General features: G+C 34.0%; 5 protein-coding genes and 1 long non-coding RNA gene across 12 annotated transcripts in view; 3 read left to right on the forward strand and 3 right to left on the reverse strand.

Moving 5' to 3' along the window:
- Window positions 1-32: 32 nt before the first annotated feature.
- LOC145727581 (kelch domain-containing protein 4) lies at window positions 33-4,774 on the reverse strand. The gene is made up of 8 exons (XM_081977259.1): window positions 4,565-4,774; window positions 3,395-3,565; window positions 3,139-3,336; window positions 1,802-2,025; window positions 1,617-1,747; window positions 1,361-1,507; window positions 967-1,305; window positions 33-263 (listed from the first exon to the last, which is right to left on the reverse strand). The coding sequence occupies exons 1-8, from the start codon at window positions 4,676-4,678 to the stop codon at window positions 64-66; spliced, it is 1,524 nt and encodes a 507-aa protein (XP_081833385.1). The 5' UTR covers window positions 4,679-4,774; the 3' UTR covers window positions 33-63.
- Window positions 4,775-4,962: 188 nt separating this feature from the next.
- On the forward strand, window positions 4,963-11,171 carry Marcal1 (SWI/SNF-related matrix-associated actin-dependent regulator of chromatin subfamily A-like protein 1). The gene is made up of 6 exons (XM_081977136.1): window positions 4,963-5,536; window positions 5,589-5,805; window positions 5,864-5,998; window positions 7,218-7,895; window positions 8,070-8,352; window positions 10,654-11,171. Exons 1-6 carry the CDS (start codon window positions 5,161-5,163, stop codon window positions 10,975-10,977), a joined length of 2,013 nt encoding a protein of 670 aa, XP_081833262.1. The 5' UTR covers window positions 4,963-5,160; the 3' UTR covers window positions 10,978-11,171.
- A 324-nt stretch (window positions 11,172-11,495) lies between these two features.
- On the reverse strand, window positions 11,496-12,404 carry RpL37A (ribosomal protein L37A). The gene is made up of 3 exons (XM_081977675.1): window positions 12,247-12,404; window positions 11,866-11,994; window positions 11,496-11,676 (listed from the first exon to the last, which is right to left on the reverse strand). Exons 1-3 carry the CDS (start codon window positions 12,247-12,249, stop codon window positions 11,530-11,532), a joined length of 279 nt encoding a protein of 92 aa, XP_081833801.1. The 5' UTR covers window positions 12,250-12,404; the 3' UTR covers window positions 11,496-11,529.
- A 208-nt stretch (window positions 12,405-12,612) lies between these two features.
- Window positions 12,613-18,526, forward strand: LOC145727702 (uncharacterized). 5 transcript variants are annotated; one of them, XM_081977520.1, is made up of 8 exons: window positions 12,631-12,760; window positions 12,818-13,009; window positions 13,692-13,794; window positions 13,849-13,973; window positions 14,025-14,163; window positions 14,979-15,178; window positions 17,056-17,125; window positions 17,173-18,526. In XM_081977520.1, the coding sequence occupies exons 3-8, from the start codon at window positions 13,704-13,706 to the stop codon at window positions 17,373-17,375; spliced, it is 828 nt and encodes a 275-aa protein (XP_081833646.1). In that variant the 5' UTR covers window positions 12,631-12,760; window positions 12,818-13,009; window positions 13,692-13,703; the 3' UTR covers window positions 17,376-18,526. The 5 variants fall into 5 exon arrangements, with proteins under 5 accessions (XP_081833665.1, XP_081833636.1, XP_081833646.1 ...); XM_081977527.1 differs by having other exon boundaries at window positions 12,644-12,771; XM_081977539.1 differs by lacking the exon at window positions 12,818-13,009 and having other exon boundaries at window positions 12,613-12,771; window positions 15,015-15,178.
- A 2,597-nt stretch (window positions 18,527-21,123) lies between these two features.
- Window positions 21,124-22,716, forward strand: part of LOC145727489 (uncharacterized) — a 33,057-nt gene continuing 31,464 nt past the window's right edge. For all 3 annotated transcript variants that reach the window (XR_014177892.1, XM_081977074.1, XM_081977086.1), the window contains exon 1: window positions 21,124-21,583. Coding sequence is in view for 2 of the 3 variants with exons in the window: in XM_081977074.1 (XP_081833200.1) it covers window positions 21,452-21,583 (132 nt within the window). In the remaining variant the exon portion in view is untranslated. The remainder of the gene's footprint in view (window positions 21,584-22,716) is intronic.
- Window positions 21,756-22,361, reverse strand: LOC145727921 (uncharacterized). Its single transcript, XR_014177957.1, has 2 exons — window positions 22,004-22,361; window positions 21,756-21,900 (listed from the first exon to the last, which is right to left on the reverse strand). It is a non-coding gene; the product is annotated as an uncharacterized LOC145727921 (long non-coding RNA).

Genomic DNA, 22,716 nt, shown 5'->3' on the forward strand with positions numbered 1-22,716 from the left:
ATTTAGGTTGGGATTCATGAAATTCCCGTTAATTGGTAAAATTAACTTCATATTTTTATTACTTTAGTCTGTATCCATTTCAGAGCAATCATCATCCTCACTGTCTTCGCTGTCCTGTTCCTCATCACTCTCACTGTCCGATCCCAGCCATTCCATTTTTGAGGTGTCATCCTCAATTAACGTCTTCCACTCGTCCAATTTTTTTAAGTCTACAGAGTAGAGATCGTTGTAAGTTATTTCCCGTTTTTCATCTTCAAAGGCTCCTAAAAAGATACAAATTACTAATTAACAAACATATACTACAAGAAGACTTCTGCGTGTTGGTTGTACAGGAATCAAACATTTAAGAAAGTAAATATCATACAAGCTTGTATTGAATGATCTTAATGTATTATTCTATAAAATAATTATTTACAGTCACGTCATGTAAAGCTGGATAATTATCTTGTTATTTTATGAAGACCAAACTCCCCACAAATATTCTTGGATGATTAATTAATTAGCCAACTGACAAACTCTTTTGATCATCCAAAAATATGCCAAGACCTCCACCAGGATGACCAGCTGACGAAGAAAGACGAATTCAAGACAAAAAGAGCGCAGAAGAGCCTCGTTGTCAGCCGGGGCACCCTCACCCAGGACAGGGGACGCCACTGCAATTCCCGAAAGCCAGTGTCTGTTAACGGAACCCTTCTTCCGGAAGGGTTCCTTTCGGTCTACAGCGATGGGAGGGTAAAAAGCAGTAGTCTTGTTTGACCAACCAAATAATAATATTGATAAGGGTCTATTTACATCTGACAATGCTTAGGGTGACTTTTAATAATTAAACAAAACAAGTCTGCTTTAAGGTTTCTTTGAATCGCAGTTTCAGTCATATGAGATGTCCTACATAAACTGGGAGATGTCCAAGAAGGGTACAATTAGGAAATTGAATGTTACAGAGCAGAATTCAACAAATTAACTAACCTCCGTACAGATAGAGAATCCCATGTTTGATCGCCAAGCCGCAGTTCATTCTAGCACTAGGCTGGAAACTTTTCACCAACTCATTATCCTCACTAAAGCATTCAGAACTGGTAGGGGCCGGTCCAACTGTCATTTTGAACACCCCATCATCAGATATTGTGGTGATTTCCACTGCGCTCTCCAGCTCTTGCACCTCCATGTTTTCTTCCTCTTCCTTGTTTTTCCTCTTTTTGGCTTTGACGTCTTTCTTGCCAGTTAAGTCCACTTGCCTCCAAGTCATCCGCTCCAAGTCCAGTTGCAGGAAGTCGTTGAAAAAGTTTCCGCACAAGTTTTCCTCATCTTTACAAAGCTTGATAAATACCGATTAAAAAACAAAAATTACGGCAATCCTGACCTTCCTCCACATCAAACACGCCTCCAAAACAATAGGCAGAGGAACCGTTGATAGAGGTAACCACTGGCATGCTGCATCTTGCTGAAAAGTGCTGATTACTCAACTTGACTTGTTGCCATTTGAATTTCGTTTGAGTTGGGTCATGCTCTGAAAAGTTTAAACTTAACTCCAATACAACACATACAAATAATACAGGTGGACCACATGGAAATCCTATAAAGAGTAGAAACCACCCTGAATAAAATAACAGACATACTATCCAGCCCCAAAACGAAAGCATCAGTGTAGACATGTCCTTTTTCAACATCTTTCTTCACTTGTTCTTTGCTGTAACCACCATAAATAAGAATTTTGCCGTCTTGAAGAGGAATCATACAACAGCCTGACCTGAAAGTTGTCTCAAAGTGAGGGAAAGTTCAAATTTAGAAAAATTCAACACACCTTGGTGCTGGAGGGGTGCCAACTGGCTCAATTTTCCGCCACTTGTAACTCTCCAAGTCAAAACAATAAACATCGTTAAAATATTTGCAATCCCTTAAATTATCGTGGAAACCTCCGAACAGAAAAAGTTGTTTTTTAACTAACACCATACGATGGCCACTTCTAGCGCTTGGTCCATTAGGAGCTGAGATTTTTTCCCATTGTTTCTTAGATATGTGATACACCTATAACGTTTAATTATTATGTTAGTACCTATACGAAATGGAAACACGAGCAATTGGACTATCCTCTTTATCCAGAATGATCCTAAAGAAAGTATCAGCCACTGCACCACACAGAAAGTAGTAGACAATATTATGATATAATATAAATATCAATTTGAAAGACTTCCGACTGCTTTAGAAGCTTTTTGGTGGTTCTGTAGTGTTTTGAAATCTTTTTAGACCACTTTAGGAGCATTGATGGTTCTGGACTTCTTTAAAGACAAGTGAATTTGAAGTTTTGAAGCTTTTAAACTGCTTTACAAGCATACGGAAGCTTTTAGACTGTCTTGAAAATTTTTGAGAGTTTCTAGACTAGTTAAAGATTATTTCGAAGCCTTTAGAGTGTTCTAAAAGCTTTTGGAAGCTTCTAGCCTGTTTTGGAAGGCTTTAGACATATTTTGGAGTTTCTGTAGTGTTTTAAACCTTTTTAGAAGCATTTGGAAGGTGTTTGGGCAGTTTAAAGAGCCTTGAAGGTTCTAGATGCCTTTAAGACATTTGAAACCTTGTAGACGGTTTTAGAAACTTTTGGAAGCTGTTAAACTGCTTTAGAAGCATGCAGAAGATTTTTTTAGATAAATTGAAAAGCATTTGGAAGCTTTTAGACTGTTCTAAAAGGTTTTTTAGAAGCTTCTAGGCTGCTTTGTAAGCTTTGCAAGGCATTTTAGAGGTTTTATAGTGTTTTGGAATGTTTTTAATTTTTTTTAGACCTCTTCAGGAGTATTTGGAAATTTTTTGGTCAGTTTAAATTTGTAAATTGATACTTTTGCAACATGTTTTTGTCGTTCAGAAGCCTTTAATATCTGTCAGTTTTGTCAAAGCAGTTATTAGTTTAGTTTATTTCTAAAAATTTGAAAAGCTTGCTTTGTAAAAAACTAGTTAAATCATACAAAAATAGCAGTAAACCATTTGCTTTCACATTAGATGTCAAAGGTTGGTTGCTTTTATTATTTACAAAAAGCACAATTTCCAGAAATCCAGACTAGTAATAATGAAGCTAGACAAATTGTTCGTGAATTAATAAACTTCAACAATATATTCAGTATATCATTCTAGATTGGCAAAAAAATAACAAACCCATAAGTCCCTGTAGTGGTAAAACTGTGACTGGGTTGGACTAGCAAATTCCCCGCCAAACACCCACAATTGACCCTTATTAGCTGATGTGACCACCATTTGATGACCACATCTTGGAGCAGGACCTGATGGTGCCTTGACTAAGGTCCAAGTGTTGTTTGGGATGTTATAGAAGAACAAATCATTGTAAACCGAAGTCTGGAAGTTATTTGGTTTGTAACTAACTACAGTTGAGTGGGGCTTAAATATTTAAAACCTTTTGTCCATTGTAGAATTCACCTCCAAATAAAATTAGTTGGTCCTTGTCAGGATGACTTACGAAACTGAAATTGACCCTCCTGGAAGGAGGTTCCACTTGAGTTTCAACTACCTGAAGCCTTTTTTGCTCATCTTTCTCTATTTGGGCCACAATAGATTCAATGTCATCCTGGAAGTTTATGGTAATTAGCATGTCAAGGTTTCAGATTAGAAGTTGTAAACTAAATTTTAAAAGTGGATTTCTTGCTTAGTTCTGTGTAATCAAGTTTCAAACTAAAAATTACAATATTTGCTTTACAAAAAATGCAACAAGTGAAATGCTGACCAATGGAAATAAGAAGAATTACTGAAATACTGATGCAACTGCAAACCAAATGACAAAACCTGTAGATTGGTCCTTTAGAAACCAAAAATGTCATCTCACTCTATTTTTTAAACAATGTAGAGTTAAAAAAAAATTAAAAAAACTTACAAATATGTATGAAATGTTTTGCTTGGTGATGCTGAGTGTGTACAGTGTAGAATCCAGGATTCAACAGAAACAAACTTATACAAGAAAATATGTCATTTACACAAATACAGGATCAAACTTTTTAATTTAGATTCTTGACAGGTAAAGGAAATTCCATTTGTGCCACAATGCAAAGTATCTCTCTCTTATTTATCTGCCATGGCAAACATTCCTACACATATCCTTATTTAAAGTTATCATAATTTTACAGGGTTTTCAAATCTTTTTGGAAAGGCCCACCTTTTGCCACCAGTTAAAAGATTCAAAGGCAAAATTTTGAAATATCACCTGTTAAATGGCTTAATGGTTGTTTCAATTTTCCAGTGTTCATTCAATAAATGGATAAGATTGCAAATCCACTACTTGTTCAGACACTGAAATGGAAGTTGGTGAGGAAGTGGTGTCTGGTTTATGTGTGTAAAATATATTAGTGTAAATAAACGATAATAAGATAAATGGCAGAATTACAGGCAATTTGATAAAATATTTGCCCAGAGTAGATTTTTGTTTAGCTTCTGTCTGATTCTTTGTAAGTTTGTATCATTGTTGCAGGAAAGTGTCAGGGGTTAGCCCTGAACGATTGTTGCCTTTAAAACATTGTTTTACGACAAAGAAACATGTAATAATTCTACTAAACATCTTGAACATGAACCATACCTCTCCCAGATCTTTTAGTTCTTTTTTCAGCTTGTTGGTCAGTTTTTTCTCAGTTTTAGCTTGGGTTTTCTCGGCTCCTTTGCCCTTTTTCTTGTTTTTGTCCTTTTTACCCATATTAAGACAATAAAATTCGTAAAATTATTAATTTTAGCACATGCACCAGTCCCTGCAAGACCACAACACAATCCAAAATGTTTTGTTTTGTTATTGAGGTTAGGTTGTGGTTGAGATGTGTTTTGTTGATTTTTTTAGTCACGTGTAGAGAGGTTGACTTATTGTTTACGTAGGACACCTATTTTTAATCTGCATTTTGCAACTAAATAAATTAATTACGACAGAAAAGAACCTATGAAAATGAGCAAACAAACGACGATTCTAACCTAATTTTGTCCTACGCCTACTATAAAACAGCTGATGATGACCAGTTTGTTAAAGTTGAATGTTTAAATTATTCTGTGTGAGCGGTTAAAAAGTCTCAAACTAGTATTGTTATTATGCTTTAAATTACATAGATCTGATTTTGTTAAAAAAACTAATTCAGTCCTATTTACAGCCTGTGAGAGTGATAAAGGTTATATTTTGTAAGAACAGTAGTGATGTCCTGCTTACCGGAACAAATTGAAAAGAAGCGCCAAGAAGCCCTACAAAGATTATCGAAAAACAAAGGTAGTCCTGTCCTGGGCTTGAGGAATACTTCAATCAGTTCCCCACAAGCTCAAAGACCAGTGCAGAGCAGTTCCAAGCAAAAAAGTTGTTTTTTTGTAAAAACTCCAAACAAAAAACCTTATGAAAAAGTTGAGCGGTCTTTAAAAACAAACCATAGTCCAGCAATTTCTAAGCATGATACTGCTTCAAATAGTATTGTTACTGTTAATATTAAACTGATGTCAGTTGAGAGATTTTCAGTAGAAATGTCTACATATTGCAATGCAGTTATTGACCTTTTTAAGACAGTTCCATCTAAAAATTTCAGTAAGTTCTCATATATTTTTCATTATAAAAATAAGTAACCTGTAACCTTCAGATGCCACATCTCGATTATGGACATTTGCTATAGCTGATTATGACACCTTACTATCAAAACTGAATAATTTAGGCAGCAAAAATGTACTTGTAAACCCTTTACCCAAATTTGTCTTAAAATGCTTGAAAGAGTCAGTACCTCAAACTGATCCAGATTTCTCACAAATGGATGAAACATTACTGCAAACATTGTTGCCATTTCAATTGGAAGGGATTAGGTAATGACAAATAGTTGCTATCAGAGTTTTGGATTCTACAATTTTTTTGATGTAATAGGTATGGTATACATAGAGAAGGCAGATGTCTTATAGCAGATGACATGGGACTGGGCAAAACTTTTCAAGCTTTAGGTATAATGAATTACTATAGAAGAAACTGGCCTTTGTTAATAGTTACAACAGCATCTATGAAGTAAGTGTTAACTATATTTCAGATTGACAAAACACTGAGCAAAATTGTTAAAAATGAATATTATTATACTGAAATGCCAGTAAATAAGTCTGTTTACAATCTTCTTGGGTTATATCTATGGAATTTTGATGTTTTTGTAAATGATTTTTCTTTAAAGTTGTATGATAGTTTGTTATGCCATGTTGTCAACTAGCAACAAAAATTCAAAATGTAACTTTCTAAAAATGCATCAAAACAGTAGTTTTGCAATAAAATTGAGATAAATTTGAGATAAAAAAAAGATACAATTTTATTATCTATTTTTTCTTGTTTTTTTTTTTTTTTTGTATTAATGATTTTTTTCATTTTTAAAAGTTGCCATTTAGAATTATCTGATTTTTGGACTGTCATTTGGCTTAATTTATTAGCTGAAAACTGTTACTTTAAGGCACTGTAATTAAAAAACATTGATTTAATCAAAAAGACAACATTGCAGTGATTAGCCTCAAATTAAGTTATGGCAGCAGCTTTTTATTTGTCATTTTGGTCGGTAGAAGTAGATCCAATACTATCTGTTACATAATTTAAAAACAATCCCATGACTGACAAGACCATACAGGGTGTCTTATCTAAAGACAGTCAAAGTGGGAGAAAAACTTCAACGTAGTCACATGTTTCTTACCACCATTTGCACTGACTGTGACTTTTTTTACTCTATCCTACACAGTCTGAGCCACACTTAACTTAAGCTTTGGCTTAAAGTACGACGGTGCAAATGGAGGTTAATTTCATCATAGGTCTGAAGAAATTTTGATTTTCTGGTAAATTGATGTAACAGAGTATTCAACATTGAATTGAGCCATATTAGCAGCTTTATATCCATCATTCGAATGCCGTTGTATATTCAACATTGTTACATAATCTGAGTTATTTGTAGTAGGACAAGCCCCATGTTTGATAGGATTTTACGGAGTGTCCAGAAACAGTAAAAGTTGTTTTTTTTTGTTATGCTTTAACTGTCCCTAGACACTCTGTATGATTTTATCAATCAGGAGAGTGGACTTAAAAATATGTATTACATCATATATGGGACCTTCACCTGACAGAATGACAGATAAGAGCTACTTCCTTAATATATCAGCAAAAAACCAATAAATCAAGCTCAATGATAGTCCCCCAATCAAAATCTACTGTATCGATTTGAAACGGTGAGAATTTAAAAATGTACTAACTTTTTCAGAAATGTTTGGGAAGAAACAATATACAAATACATTCCATCAGTGTCAATAATGGATATTCAATATATGGTGTCTGCAAAAGACTATATAGGAAATCAACAAGTTTTAATAGTTAGTCATGATCTCATGTCTCGATGTAGTGATAAACTGGTAGAACGTGGCTTTGGATGCATCATAATAGATGAATCGCATAATCTAAAAAACCATAAAGCCAAAGTGACCCAATCGGCTAGTAAGCTCTGTAAAGCGGCTAAGCGTGTGGTTCTCCTCAGTGGTACACCAGCCTTATCCAGACCAAAAGAGCTTTATTCCCAACTTTCCTTAATCGATGACAAGTATTTCAATTCGTTTTTCGACTACGCCAAACGGTACTGCGATATGCAACAAACTCCGTACGGTTTAGACGCTTCGGGACAATCAAACCTTCAAGAGTTGGAGATTGTACTAAGAAAAAAGTTTATGATAAGAAGGAAAAAAGATGAGGTTCTGGGATCGTTGCCCAAGAAAAAACAGGAAGTAATAAAGCTGGATTTAAAGTTAAACCAACTGGCGATTGAAGATAAGAAACGATTGGAAACTTTGTCTACTCAATTCGAGAATTCAGTCAGATCGCAGGAGCGACATTCCATACTTTTGACGTTCTTTAGTGAAACTGCCAAGCTGAAAATGTCCGCAGTATGGTAAGAAAACCGTCTGTTTTTTATAGAAAAATCACACAGTTTGAATGGCCAACTGATTACAGGAATTTTGTGGTAATTGTCGCTGACAACCATCAAATAATCTGTTGTGGCTTTATCTAACATTCGAAATACCTTTTGTATGTGCCGCTTTTATAGTTTGTGATTTATTTTCAGCGCTTATGTAGAAGACGTAATAAAACTGAAGGAAAAGTCTTTAGTATTCGCCCATCACTTGGTGATGCTGGATGCTGTAGAAAAAGTGTTGCAATTCAACAATGTGAAATACGTTCGAATCGATGGTAATACTCCAACCGAACAAAGAAAATATTTTATAGATAAATTCCAAGCGACTGATGATTACTTTTTTGCCGTTTTGTCCATAACCAGCGCCAACGCTGGAATCACCTTAACTGCAGCGCGACGCGTTATTTTTGGCGAACTACATTGGAATCCCAGTGTAAGTATACCAGGGTGTCCGATGTTATTTTAAGTAAAAAAGTTTCATTAAGCACGTTCAATTCAACTATAATGAATAACACTGGCGGTTGTATCGGAAGTAAATATCTACTTGCGTATTTTAAATGGTTCTTATATTTAAATAAACCCCTTGTATATGTAAATATTAAATAATTTCGGAATATTGACGTTTGAAAAATGCGACATGTTCACATATGCGATACAAAGTCAGATTGAGATAAAACAAAACGACTTTCACGTTTCTATCATCACTGTGGTGGGAATGACTGTGTTATTCCCTCCTTATTCTGGGATACTTACTTAAAATAGATCCATTAAAAACAAGGAAGTTGGTAACATATAACCAGGGATGTAAAATTTATTATTTTTTCAGAAAATTTTTCTGAAAAATTGGAAAATCTGAAAATTTAAAAATAATTCTTTTTTTACGTTTTTGTACTATTAACTTGAAGGTATTTTGGGCAGCTAAGGTTAATTTTGAGAAAAAAATTTGACTTCAAATTTTTTGACAATTCTAGTTTTTAATTTTTTAGTCAAACGGTGCGTGGTACCAAAAAAGTGTATAAAAATTTCAGACCTCTAACCTGAAACGTTTCTGATATTGAGCAAAAAAAGAGAGTAAACTTTGACGCCCTCTAGCAGCTAAACGGGACAACATAGTCGTGCCCGCTCAACGTCGCGTGATAGCCCCGTTTATTTGCTTTGTTTTGTTATACGGTGGTTTTATACAGGGTGTTTTAAGTAAGCGAGTTATGGACAATTTTCTGGAAAAATGTACCAAAATTTCGCTCAAATTGGGAATTTCTGCTTTCGAGGAGGGTGGTCAAAGTAAGGCTACTGGAGCAAAAACCATTGAATATCAATATACAAACTTTTACATCAAGTAGGCCTAGAATTTGGCGTAGATTCCAAAAATCGAATAAAAAATTATTTTAAGTTTGGTTTGTTGCTCAAATGTGGGACACCCTATATACTGATGGATTATCTAGGAATAAAGTATATGCAAATATCTACAAGATACATATTTGTTTTTTTTTTAAATTAAAATTAAACAAGTTACAGTTAAAAATTCATTGAATCACCCTCAAAACTACTCCATTGTATTGTCAATAACTCTGTTATTTTGACAGTTACAGGGTGGTTCAATACACCAATTTGTAGCCCTTGAAATTCTCTTTTGATCGCCCTGTATAGCGTTTTTACCTAAAACGTCGAATAAGCGAGTTGTTTACTGTTAAAATTGAATGGTTTGATTTTGACAGTTTTTACTGTGACAGCCCATAACTCTGTTATTTTGACAGTTATTGGATGGTTCAATATACCAATTTGTAGCCCTTTGAAATTGTCTTTTGATTACCCTGTATACCATATACAGGTGTGGTAAATCCAAAAGCGACCATAGGAAAACCGTGTAACGGACAGAGAAACGTAGGTAATTGCATGCGCGGGAGAAAGACAGAAAACGAAAAAAATATCAAGTAGGCCATACTCTTAGCGCGCTGTTGCCAAACGCCGTAAGTATTCAATACCCTCGACAAACTTACTTACGGCGTTTGGCAACAGCGCGCTAAAAATATGGCCTACTTGATATTTTTTCGTTTTCTGTCTTTCTCCCGCGCATGCAATTACCTACGTTTCTCTGTCCGTTACACGGTTTTCCTATGGTCGCTTTTGGATTTACCACACCTGTATAGTAGAAATGTCAGGCTACTGAGAGATAAGCTTTTATACCGGGAATGTGTTGTCCAGAAGAGATAAATTTATTTTTTTCAAAATTCATATTATTTTGAAAAGTGTTGAAGTTAGGTATACAACATTTTTCAGAAAGCTTTCGGTAATTTTCCTGAAAAAATTGGAAAATCTGAAAATTCAAAAATAATTCGTTTTTTAATTATAATTGTAAAACAATCCAATATCAATTCAAATAAAGTTTAATGTAGTTTTAATCATTTACCCCCGTTTTGTAAACCGAGCTTAATTTAAGTGTAGGTCAGACTGTGACAGTACAGGTGAAAAAAGTCACACTCTAAACCACACTTAACTTAAGCTATGCTTAAGACGATGCAAATGGCGGATCTCATTAGAATGCATGATAAGTTTGATAATAACATTGACAAGTTTGACAGTTGTTTTCCCTATCAAGGAAAATTTTCATTTAAGCATGATACAATAACATATAACAATAATTTTACTATGTTGCCAAAACTTCCTATTTGTAGTTTTTCCTAATACATAAACACAATAATGTATTATTTAATTAATAATAATGATTTTTCACTAGATACTAGATCAAGCAGAAGCGAGAGTACATCGAATAGGTCAAGCCAATGAGGTATTAATTCAATATTTGTTAGCTGATGGTACCGCAGACGATCATATTTGGCCACTGCTCAAAAAGAAACAGCTAATTTTACAAGAAATGGGATTGACGAAAGAGTCATTTTCCTCGGTTCCACATAAATATGAACAGGGTGCGAGAAAACCAGCTCAAAACTCTACATTGACGGAGTTTCTCATTCGCTCGTCTACTACAAAACAGCCGGCAGAAGACGACATTATAATGGATGATGGCTTAGACGATGCTTTATGTAGTTTGGAATTTTAGCCTGTCCTATTATTGGTTCTGATTTACTTATTTATCTTTTTAGTATTATATAATATTGATGTTAAATAAAAGTAGTTAAGAAAAAAATAGCTATTTATGTAACCAGGTTGTAAAAAGTTGTTACTTGTGCCAAGGGACCAATATGTAGAGAAAAACCTGTTTGTCCATGACCAACAATATACTATTTTTTTGCACTTAGTAGGTCTGTTCGCAGAGGCAATCCCTGACTGGTTTCCAACTCAGAAACAGTAAATGTCAAGTTTCATTGGTCGATTGCTCACGTGACTATGACGTTTTCTGACTTGTGACCAATGGATGATTACTAGTTGGAGATTCTCTCTTTGAACAGACCTATAGTTTTTTTTCTATTAAACATTAAGGTCACAACCTTTCAGTTTCTCTAAAACAATTTCAATTTATTATTCAATTTCTTAAAAATGAATACAAGAGCAGACTTTTCTTAGTTGAAGAATGTAGAATGTAAATTTTCTGTTTGTGGTGACATTTAAACACAACACTTTAATATTATTGTTTTATTAATATTATGTACAGTTACTGTTCCTTAACTTCTCTAAGTCGTCGTACGGCCGACCTTACTGAAGAAGCTGCTGTTGTGGCATAGACCCAGGCACCTCCAGCTACAACTCTTTTACACCTCTTGCAAGACCAAATACCAACAACAGATCGTTTCATAGCATCCTAAAACAAAGACAATACTTAATACTCTTCTTCTTTAACTAATATTCTTCTTCTTAAAAGTTGAGTGTAAATACGGTGAAGCAAGCCTGATTAGATCTGGCATAAATCACAACACAGTGGGTAGTTTGTAAATTAAATAACTATTTACACAAAACTAAAATGCTCTACAGGGTATATTATTTGACTTACCTTGCCACAAAAACTGCAAGAGTATTTACTATGTTGGGTGATTTCCATTTTTTTGACCATCTTACGTAGGGAAGCACCATAACGGGTTCCATACTTTCCAGTGATTCCAACCTTCTTGGTACGTTTTGCCTACAATTGAAAATAGAAAATAAAAGTTGCACAAAACAAAAATAGATAAACACTGCATGTGTAAAAAGTAATTAATAAAAACCAAAACAATTGTGTATTCACTATTCGGAAATAACCTCACATTTAGAAAAAGTATAAAAATAAGACTAAAGTTTACAAATTTGTTTAGATCAAATACAGCTCAAAAAGACGATCAACAATTATTGTTTCGATTGCTTTTGATATTAAAGATAAAACTGGATTTTTACCCACCATTTTTGGCTTTTAATAATTTCTCCGATCGACAACTGGAAGAACAACAGCTAAAAGAGGCGGTTTTGCCAGATTTTTCACAATACTTCAGATTGAAAATGACGTTGTTGACAGTTGAAATTTGAGGTCTACGAATGACAGTCACTTAGGGAGTTTTGCTCAACATACTTTAAATTTAGGTTATTTATAATTTTATAATTTAGGCTATTTGCCCGATATGTCGTTTGTCGAGAAAAAGCGGAGTTTGCGACCAGTTATTTCCTCATTTTCTAGTAAATTCGGAGTTTTATGAAAAAATAACCCAATACACTCGGTGTTTGCCCATTCCTAGTGCTACAACTCGGTCGAACTGTCAATGTCAAATATAAAAATTGACAAAACTGACGCTGTCAGCTGTTATCACAAGCATTATAACGGTTTTGGTTTTACACTTTAATTTTAAATACTGCTTTTATCAGAGTTTTATTTGAATTGTTTAGATTTGTAAAGGCTGTTTGGCAAATTTTGAGAGTCAGTAAGTGTCCGGTGAGTAATTTCAACTTTCTAGTTTTTCATTTTTATTTTAAACCAGAATTAGCGCGTTTTGAAGCTTTGATATGAGTTTCCCAGGCCTTTACACCATTTTACCAACTTGGATAGTTGTGTTCCTAACTTTTCGTTATTAAACTGTAGGGGTTTTCAACCCTAAAATATTTACATGCAAAAGTGTTCTTTAGACTTTACATCACCATAAACAATTTTCAGTGTAGTTTGATAAGATAAGGTGAGTTGGAAAGGTAGTGGTTTGGGACAGTATTTACTATAATTGAGTTCTCTAGTTTTTAACTATGTGCTGAGATTTTTAAATATTTATATACACAATTACAAGTGTACAACCAAATATTTCTTGTTTTTAGTAAGACTTAACCAGTGATAAATTCCAAGTTCCAAGAATATCATAACAACTCACTTTACATCCACCTCTTAAATGTAGTAGGTTTATGATAGTTCATAATTCAAAAACTTGTTACTTGTTATTAAACATTTGACAAGTGTGGTTTTTCCTATAATGGTATGTTATTCAGAACATTTTTTCAAGAAAAAGCAACTGTTAACCAATGTTAAACCACCCAAAGTGATTACATACTTATATCATATGCCAAACTAGCACAAAGTATTAAAATTCAAAATTGTGGGTCTCAGTTGTTTGTGTGCTTTGATCATCTTTAAGGTGAATAGACTGTAGAGTTGGAAATTGCTGTGTAGTATTTTTCCCAATGCACTATTTCCTACATAAATATGCCTGGAAATGGTTAAGAGAATGTTAAGCAAATATTATTAGAAAATTAGAAACTTATGGGGGTGTCAGAGTCAATGCTGTAGACCTGCAAAAATTTTATAAAGAAAAATCATAAACAGAACCCAAACCGAATTTTGTAATCTATTCTGACTTGTTTTCTACAAAGGCCAATCCTACTATGGCACGAAGCAAAAAGCCTGGTGTATCTAAGTCCAAACAAAAAATGACTGTGTCTCAAAGTGCTGTCATAGATGCTATTGATGACAGAGGTAAGTTGCTTTCAGTTTCTGGTGATTTCTACTACATACTTGAAAATGTTTCAGAGAAGTATTTTTTGACGCAACTACAACATATTGAACTAAAGCTTTACACAGAGGTGGACGAGAAATATAACCAGTTAAAGGTCATGATTCCTGTAAAGTTATATAACTACACTATTGAACAAATAGTAAGATAGTTAATGAGTAGTTAGGGCCTTTATGTATCATATTTATTATAGGTCAATGGTGATGTGCCCTTTTCTGAAAAATCTTCTACCACCTTTCATTCCACAGTATTATCTGATCTCACCGCTAATGTAACACAAAGCAAAACTGTTACAAAGCAAAAAGGAAAAAGAAGCACTTCTTGTGATGACGGTGAGTGTTGCTAATGAAATTCTAACCTAACTTGTTTATTTATTATTTTTTTCTTAACATTTTTAAAAGATAACAATTTTTGAAAATTTGCTCTTAAGTTTCTAATACAAGCAGAATATGTTTAATGTTGTGTTAACATTGCATGCATTGACAATGAAGTTCAGCAATCATTCTAGAGCATAAAAGTGAGATTACATACAATACTTTTCCTACAAACAATGCTAAAAAATTTGGCAACACTTGATCAAGTAAACTCCTCAGAAAAGAGTAACTTTTCCTTATAATTTGGAAGCAAAAAAATGCATTATTTGCTTTATTATGTTAGATTTGTTTTTATTTAAATGTATATTTGTTTGCATGTCAATCAATGTATTTTCTTGTCTGTAAACTTGATAACTAACAATACTCATGAATCATAAAAAGTAACAAATATTTTTTAACTAATTAGATTACTAAACCTTTTTCCTCTCAATATTCCGGACGTTTTATCAGTGAAAACAGGCGACTTTCGTTCCTATTTCGCTATGACTGTGGAGATGTAAATCTGCATCTTTCTCGAAAAATTATATTTGTTGTGAATTGAAATAAATGTACCAAACCATAATGATCACTTAGAAAAAGAAAGTAGGTACAGAACATTCTCCTTTTTTTAAATTTTCAAATTTAATGTGTTTCTGTACTAGTCACATGGGAGGGAATCACTAAAACTATCTACACCTTTGTTCTTTATTAAATATCATTTGGTCACATGTTTTCACTCATAATACGACCTGATTATATCTATCATCATCATGGCTCTGGGTTCACTCACATAGGGTACACTTCTGAATCAACCCGCACTACTCATTCAGGAGTACGAGCCAATACCAGACAATCTCGATCCAAGACAAAAAATAGCTCGGTAACTTCCAGCACTTCAAGATCATTAACAAGATCTAGGAATGCGCCAAATTCGTACGTCACTCCTTTCAATAAACAGCCGCCCTCGTCGAATGCTGGGAGTATTACTCCAAAGGTAAGTTTACTGTTTTTTTTTTTTGGCATTAAAATGAGAAACAGGATTATTTTTTTGAAAACAGCAATTCTGTACCTAAAAATAATCAGATGCTTACAGCAAATACAAGCATAAATCCGGACTTGCTTGTGATTCTTTTCATTTCAGCTCCAATTTGTTGTAAAAATTACCTCTTTTTTTATTGTAACTTCCACGAAAATAATGGTAAAGATTATGATTACGACTATGACTAAGAAGTTTGGTAAATCCGGTCTTAATATGAACTGCACTTAGAGCAGTGTTGTTTAGAAGTGCCGGTTTTTGGCTTATAAGTTGCTCAGTGATTGGTTTGACATCTGTCAATTTGCCGTACAACTTTTTAATGGCGGAAGTATGTGCTACTTCATAGTACAGACAACCAGGGCAATGTAATTAAAGTGGCACCCAAAAAGGGAGCCGGTTACGCTTTACGGGCTTCCTAAAGTGTTTTTCGGCCGCTTCAAATTTGTAGGTAAACGCTAAGAGATGGCGCTAATACAGCTCGTCATTGCAGACATAGTTGCCAACTTTTGTAGTATTTCCTTATAATCCGTTTTATTTTGCTATCCCATCTGAACTGCCTAAGAAAGCTTGATTTTTTTCAAATAAATTTGAGTTGAATTAATCGTATTTTGAAAACTATAAACAAGATAAGAATTTCTGGTTTGAGGTATCGATAATAAAGATTCTATTTATTTTAAAAGTCACACTTTTTTAACGTCAAAACAGAATCCTGAAGGTCACGTGACCGTTTTTTTAGTTTTAAACTGATACACTAAATCACGTATCTATTTGTAAGAGTAAAATGTCATTTTTAACGTCACGTGACAGTTTTTATGTTTAGACTATTTTTTTTCAAATTGCATGACTTTTTTAACGTCAAAACAGATCCTTTAACGTCAAAACAGGTCAGGTGACTCATTTAAGATTAACAATGGAATTTATAATGTCACATGACAGTTTTAAATGTCACTTGAAGAATCACGTGATCGTTTTTCAGTTTAAACTGATATTTTTAAAGACACGTGACCCTCTTTACAGTGCAAATGGCCACGTGACAATTTTCAATTATTTTAACGTCAAAACGAAAACCTAAAGGTCACGTGACTGTTTTAGATGTCAAAGTATTATTTGAAAAATCACGTGACTCCTTATAATGTGCAAATGGTCACGTGACGAATTTCAAAAATAAAATATATTTTTAAAGGTCACGTGACTCTTTTTACAGTTCATAAAGTCGCATAACGATTTTCAATAATTAAACACTTTTTTAAAAGTCACGTGACTCTTTTTTAATGTCAAACCGAAATCCTGAAGGTCACATGACTTTTATTTAATGCCAAAACGGAACCCTGGAGATCACGTGACTGTAAATGATAAAATATTATTTGACGGGACACCTGGCTATTTTCAATAATTACATTTAATTTTAAAGATTAGTGACCGTTTTTTAGTTTTAAACTCTTAAATCTCGTGACTCATTTTAAGTTACAAATGGTCACTTGACTGTTTTAAGATTAAACATGGAATTCATAATGTATTAAGTATAAAATAACCCTTTTGATGAATATTAAAAAAATAAATAACAAATAACTAAACTAAAAATACATCGAAGTGAAACACAATAATTAAAGAAAACACACACAAAATCTGTTATTTTTTACCTAGAGACAAAACAAAAAATGTGAATGTAAAACTGATGAAAAAGGTACTTTTATCAAAATATTTCTCCGAAGTCGGATAGATAACTTCACGTTTTCAATTAATTGCGTTATAAGGTAATATACACATATTTTTTGTGTAGGAACTTTATTCACATTGTCCTTAGTAAACAAACTATAATTATTAATCATTTTTAGGTAAAACTTAACACGCCAATTTTCTGCATGAGACGGCCGAAAAATGGAGAAATGGCTTGGTCCAATCAAGGTAAATACAAATTTTGATTAAAAACGAAGATGACTTTTGTTTTTAAGGTTCTCCTTTGCTTGTTAACGGATGCACTACCGATCAGTCGGCAAATATCAACATCCCCGTTGGAAATGATGCAATTTGGTCCATTTTACCGCACCGAGGTGCTTTACGGCAGTCTCAAATCCCCGAATTTGATCACGAAATTCATAAACAACTGGAAGCGCTTAGGGATAATCTTATTAAAGTGTGCAGCGTCAAAAAGTGACTGAATCCGAACAAGACAACTATAAACTACATAATTCTCTACGTTTTAATTTAGTGTATGTTTCATTTTATTATACAGGGTGTTTTTTAATGTTGCAAGGGCGATTCAAAACCAATAGAAATACAAAAAAATATTTAGGCTTGGTTTGCCAGGTACAGAAGGGATCCAGATATTTCCGATTTTGTTGTAATTTGACGATAAATTTACGTTAACTATACCCTCTGATTATTATAACTTTAGTTGCATGACAAGGTGAAAATGGGCGGAGTTGTCATTGTTATAAAAAACCAACCGAAATTGAAGAATATGATTTTACTTTCAAATGTGATAACTAATGTCAAAACCGTGTTTACACTTTAAATTGCTTTTGTAGAAAGGTCTCAGTGGTTTTTACTGGTTTACTTAAACTTTTGGAGTATTGAGAGTAAGGGAAGCTTAGTATTAGCGTGTTTAGGAGACCCTGACTTGAGGGTTTTGAGATCTGATGAGTTTGGAGCCAGTATTCGACGTTATTGGAATGTTGTTTATCCACAAGTGAACCGTTTCATGACTACAGGAACGTAAATAGGATCACAACAAATTTCAAAAACGCTGATATTTGCGTCAACCTTTGACACTTCGCAAAGTATAACGTTCGGGTGAGATAAATGGGTGATCGGAATAGCTCGGTAGCAAGAAAATCGGAAAACAAACGACAACATTGCGCATTATTACCAATATATTTTAAGGCTCATAATTTAAATTTTCGTATCTATGCAATATGTTAAAGTCCAGTAAGTTTGGTTGGCAATAGAATCACCTGTGTTACGACGTGCAACTAAAGTTATATTAGGTCTGTTTGCAGAACGACAGTTGGAAACCAGTTTGAAATTGCCTCTACGAACAGACCTAATAATCAGGGTGTAGATGATGTTTCGAATAATACTGACGTTTTCCTGCAATAAGCAACAGTGTCAAACTTATGAAAGATTTATAAAAAATAATAACAAAAAAACAATAACTTTTTCACTCTCTATTTGAACCACGAGCGCTTGTGCGAATAATGTTTATATCGACAGTTTGATTTAAAAATTAGTTCAAAACGAGCCCTTATATCATTAGAAAACACCCTGACATATATTTTTTTTAATGAAATTACTTGAAATAGTTAACAGTTGTTTCACTCGTCGATTTTCTTTAAAGAACGCCTAAATACAATTGTGTCTGCAGATGGATTGACGTTAAAAGAAGATCATCCTTACTCATTCTTCTTAGTGACTGAAAAAAAAAGGCATTTTACGTTTGCAAATGTTTTAGAAATTGTCAACAGGAATGTACAGAGTGGTCCAGTTTTGTCAATAATACACTATTCGATAGTCCATTAAAAAATAAGTTGACATTTTGCTGAAAACCGCTTTCTAAGTCCTACCATACACGTTCAGTTTGGTCTCAAGGTCTGGGAGAACTGACAGTATGTGGCGATTTGGAAAATCAATGAGGTCCGGCCTCAATGTGGCTTGGCCTTGAGACGGAACTGTACATGTATGTTGAACCCCGCAATCCGAAACACCTGCTTTCCCCCATCCATCATATTTTCAACCCTTGCAAATCTGGGTGCGTATTCTTAAAACGAAGGAAGGAAATTATCAAGATAAAGGACTGTAGAATGTGACAGGAACTCGCCATTGTCAACTTCTTCTGGCACATTCTATCAACACTTCTTTTGAGAATTCCGTTCCCTGCTTTCAAGAATTAGGCCTACGGTTTCTGTCATCCTTTTAGTTATTTTTTTCTTATGAGTCCTTCAGAGTGCTTTTGCTAATGCCAAGCAAGTCTCTGGTATAATTTGTTCCAAAGATTTAGGGAAAATTCTAGTTGCAAACTTCAAATCTTCCAGTGTCCTGCCTGTGCCAAGTATCGCAATGTTAACTTTTCGTGAGGCGTTATAGCTTGCCTCTTAACAGTGTCTTGCTTGACAATAAAAGGTTCTTTAGGTTCGTCCATTCGGAAATAGTTCTTCCAATCTCTTGGATAACACTGAAGTTTGGTTAGTAAATTAAAATGAGTATTTTTTTTTCTTTTCAAGCCATGACTTCACCCAAATCCTTCTCTTGCGCTTTTTCCTATTCGCCATAGAACACACATCTCACTGCCATTGCCTCAAGATCCTCAATAGTTGACATGTCGAGCACAAAACGTACACCTTCGAACAGAGCTATCGCGTGACTGATACTGTTGCTGTTGTATTTGTTTCTGGCAGATCAAACTTTAACACTCCTTTTCTCCCTGACTTTACATGATTTTGTAGTGTTTTTTTCTGTCATTAGATAGAAAATTTAGTGAGGATTCCAAAAATGTGCTTAAAACAGTCATTTTCTTACTGCAAGTGGGCTTTACAGGCGATTTTGTCCCTGACTGTCCTTTCAAACTGTGTTTTTGGCAGTTCAAATTTTTACACCAGTTTTCTCCCTGACTTTACCTGATTTTGTAGATATTTTTTATGATGTTAGATAGGAAATTTAATGTGGATTCCAAAAATGTGCTTAAAACAGTTATTTTTTCACTTCAAGTAGGCTTTACAGGCAATTTTGTTCTTGACCCAAGCCTTGAGGCCGGGACGGAATGTGTATGGTAGTCCTAAGAAAGATACAGTCCTCTAAATATTAGTTTAAAAAATAAAAATGTCTGTCAAACTTAGGAGATGGTGTACATTTTCCCACTCCCACTCTATACGCTGATGAGTGGATCTCCTGTAAAATTTTGATTCCAAATTACGAGATTTCCAAGTTATTACGCTTTAAAACCCAAAAAAGAGGGATATCCGGGCGTCCACAAATTGTAGAATTTCATTTTATAAAAATAAATCTGCAAGAAGTGTGGCAAAAAAAAATAAGTTGGCAGGTATGTTATCATTTTTAAAAAGATCTCATCCTAAAATACTGTCCTTTAAAGTTGAGAAAAATCGTTGATGGGGGTTTCCTGTCAAAACACACTAAATCCAGACACCCTGTATATGATGATATGAAATAGGTATTTGAAAATCCAAATAAATTTTCCTAGATTCATAGAGAAAATAAAATTTCTTAAAAATAAAAAACAAAATCCGAAAATGTTAAAAGCAGAAAGTACATCTTTCCATTTTGCCCAGGAAAATGTTTAGTAAAATTACCAAAATTTGCTTGTACGAAACCAATATTGACATGTATTTGGCTTTAAGGCATTCAAAAGATATTATTCTAACATTATCAGCCATAAATACTTTATCAAAGTAGGAACATACACTGTGTCCGTAAAGTCACGCATATAAATTCTATTAAAAATCGGGGATTTGTTTTCTGATTTCTTGATGATAAATTAATGTATACAGGTTGACCCAAAAATAAGTTAATATTTAGATTAAGTTAGGTTAGGTTAGGTTATACTTGGAATTCGATGCAGAATCCAAAAATGAAATAAAAAATTTTTCCATTTCAAAAAATAAAGTCGACAGTCGTAACTTGTTTTTGGGTGTGTACCCTGTATACATGAATGTATTATCAAAAAAATCGTAATAAAAAATATTGACGTGTCCGAGCGTGTTCCCAGAAAACAAATCCCTGATTTTTAGTAAAATTTATGCGCCACTTTACGGACACACACTGTATATTAAACAAAATTTGGTAATAGATTTAATTTAAACGGCGTGACCAGTGGCTTGTTAAACTTAGCCACCACTCGCAAAGACCGAGCTTAAACAAAGTCCCGTTTGTTATGGAACGACAGCGCCGTCTGGCGGCAAGCAGATCAAGCGCGATAAGAACGAAGAAACATATTTACAGTACAGAAATGTGCTATTTTCAATCATCTAATAAATGTGTATTGTTTCTAATCGTCGGGTAATGAAATCAATTCGCCGTAGAAATGGAAATATCAGTGCCTTATTTTTCCCGTATTGCCGTCCCGTGAAAATGGACGACGTCGTGCAGTGATCACAAAACAATCGTAGAGACGATAACGTCCACGGTATTAAAACAATAAAAAGAAGGCTGTGAAAACATATAGGAATCGGGGGGATTAAATGTCCAGCGTGTTTGTTTTGTTTTTCGTTCGTTATAAACATGTTCAATGTACCGTCAAAGTTCTACCAGTTGTGCAGATTATGCTTATCGGACGATAATAGCTCGACGTTATCAATTTTCGATAAGGACAAGGACTTCCCAGGGAAAATCCTTTATTGCCTCTCGGTTTCGGTAAGATGATTCATCTTTGTAATCTGCCTGCGATAAGTCACCATTCTGTTTTTAGTTTTTGTCTTAACCTAAAAATTTCAGTTGTTTGTATGTGTTTAGGATTATGACAGAATGGCGGAGAAGGGAACTGGGGGGGCAGAGGAATTAAATAAACTAAACTAATCACAGGGAATAGTGTTGCATGATAGATTATTTTTAGAACATTTTAGTGATACAGAATAAATCCTGATATGGGTGATAACCTGGTTCTGTGTCTGACCAATTCAAATCCCCATCACCTTTGTTGGCTCTTGCTTGACTGGAATTGAACTGAGATACTGAAAATAGAAAGTTTGGCAAGATATGTTAGGAGATAAGATGGTTCTAAAATGATAATGCATTCTTTGTGTTGCTAGTTCAGCTAGTTCTCTGTCTGATTACCTTTCTACCCACTACTTTAGTTTGTTCCTTAATGGTAACCATTTTCTTATCATTTTTTTTTTCAAGAAATTTGTCTTTATGGAAAATATCCTATAAAACAATTACAATACTTTTAGGTATATTATTGTTTTGTTATTGGAATTTTTGGTCAAATGTCTTCCATCAGAGGCAAATTTGGATCTACAAACTGACTTTGAAGCTTTTATTTAAAAACAACCAGATAAGGGCCATATTTATTTTCATTTCCATTCTCCATAGAGCCAGCAGAGCAAATGTGACATTGATTCCAACCTAACATATAACCTATACCTATAGGTACCACAGATTAACCAACCGCCAATAATGTCCACTAATTCCTTGTTACGCCCAGTAATTCTAATGGGACACCTTGTATATTATTGCATTTTTGGATTCCGCATCAAATTCTAGACCCATTTCCTGTTTTAATTATACAAGGTTTATTCTGAGAGTAGGTGAAGAAAAACGATAAAATATATTATACAGGATGGTCAAAAAAAGAGCTCAAGACGTCACTTCTTTTGTCTGATTCTTTGTTCAAAAGGTAAGTTTGTATTTGGTCACCCTGTAACTGTCAAAATAATCGAGTTATTGAAGGTTAAACTCGGTTAAAGTAGTAGCTGTCAAATTCAGTCAAAACTGTCTTTATTGTCAAACAACACTTTCTATAGACTTTTCACACAAATATGGGCATT

Source organism: Ips typographus, linkage group LG1, assembly GCF_016097725.1.
Source record: "Ips typographus isolate SLU linkage group LG1, UJ_Ityp_2.0, whole genome shotgun sequence".
NCBI classification, from domain to species: domain Eukaryota; kingdom Metazoa; phylum Arthropoda; class Insecta; order Coleoptera; family Curculionidae; genus Ips; species Ips typographus.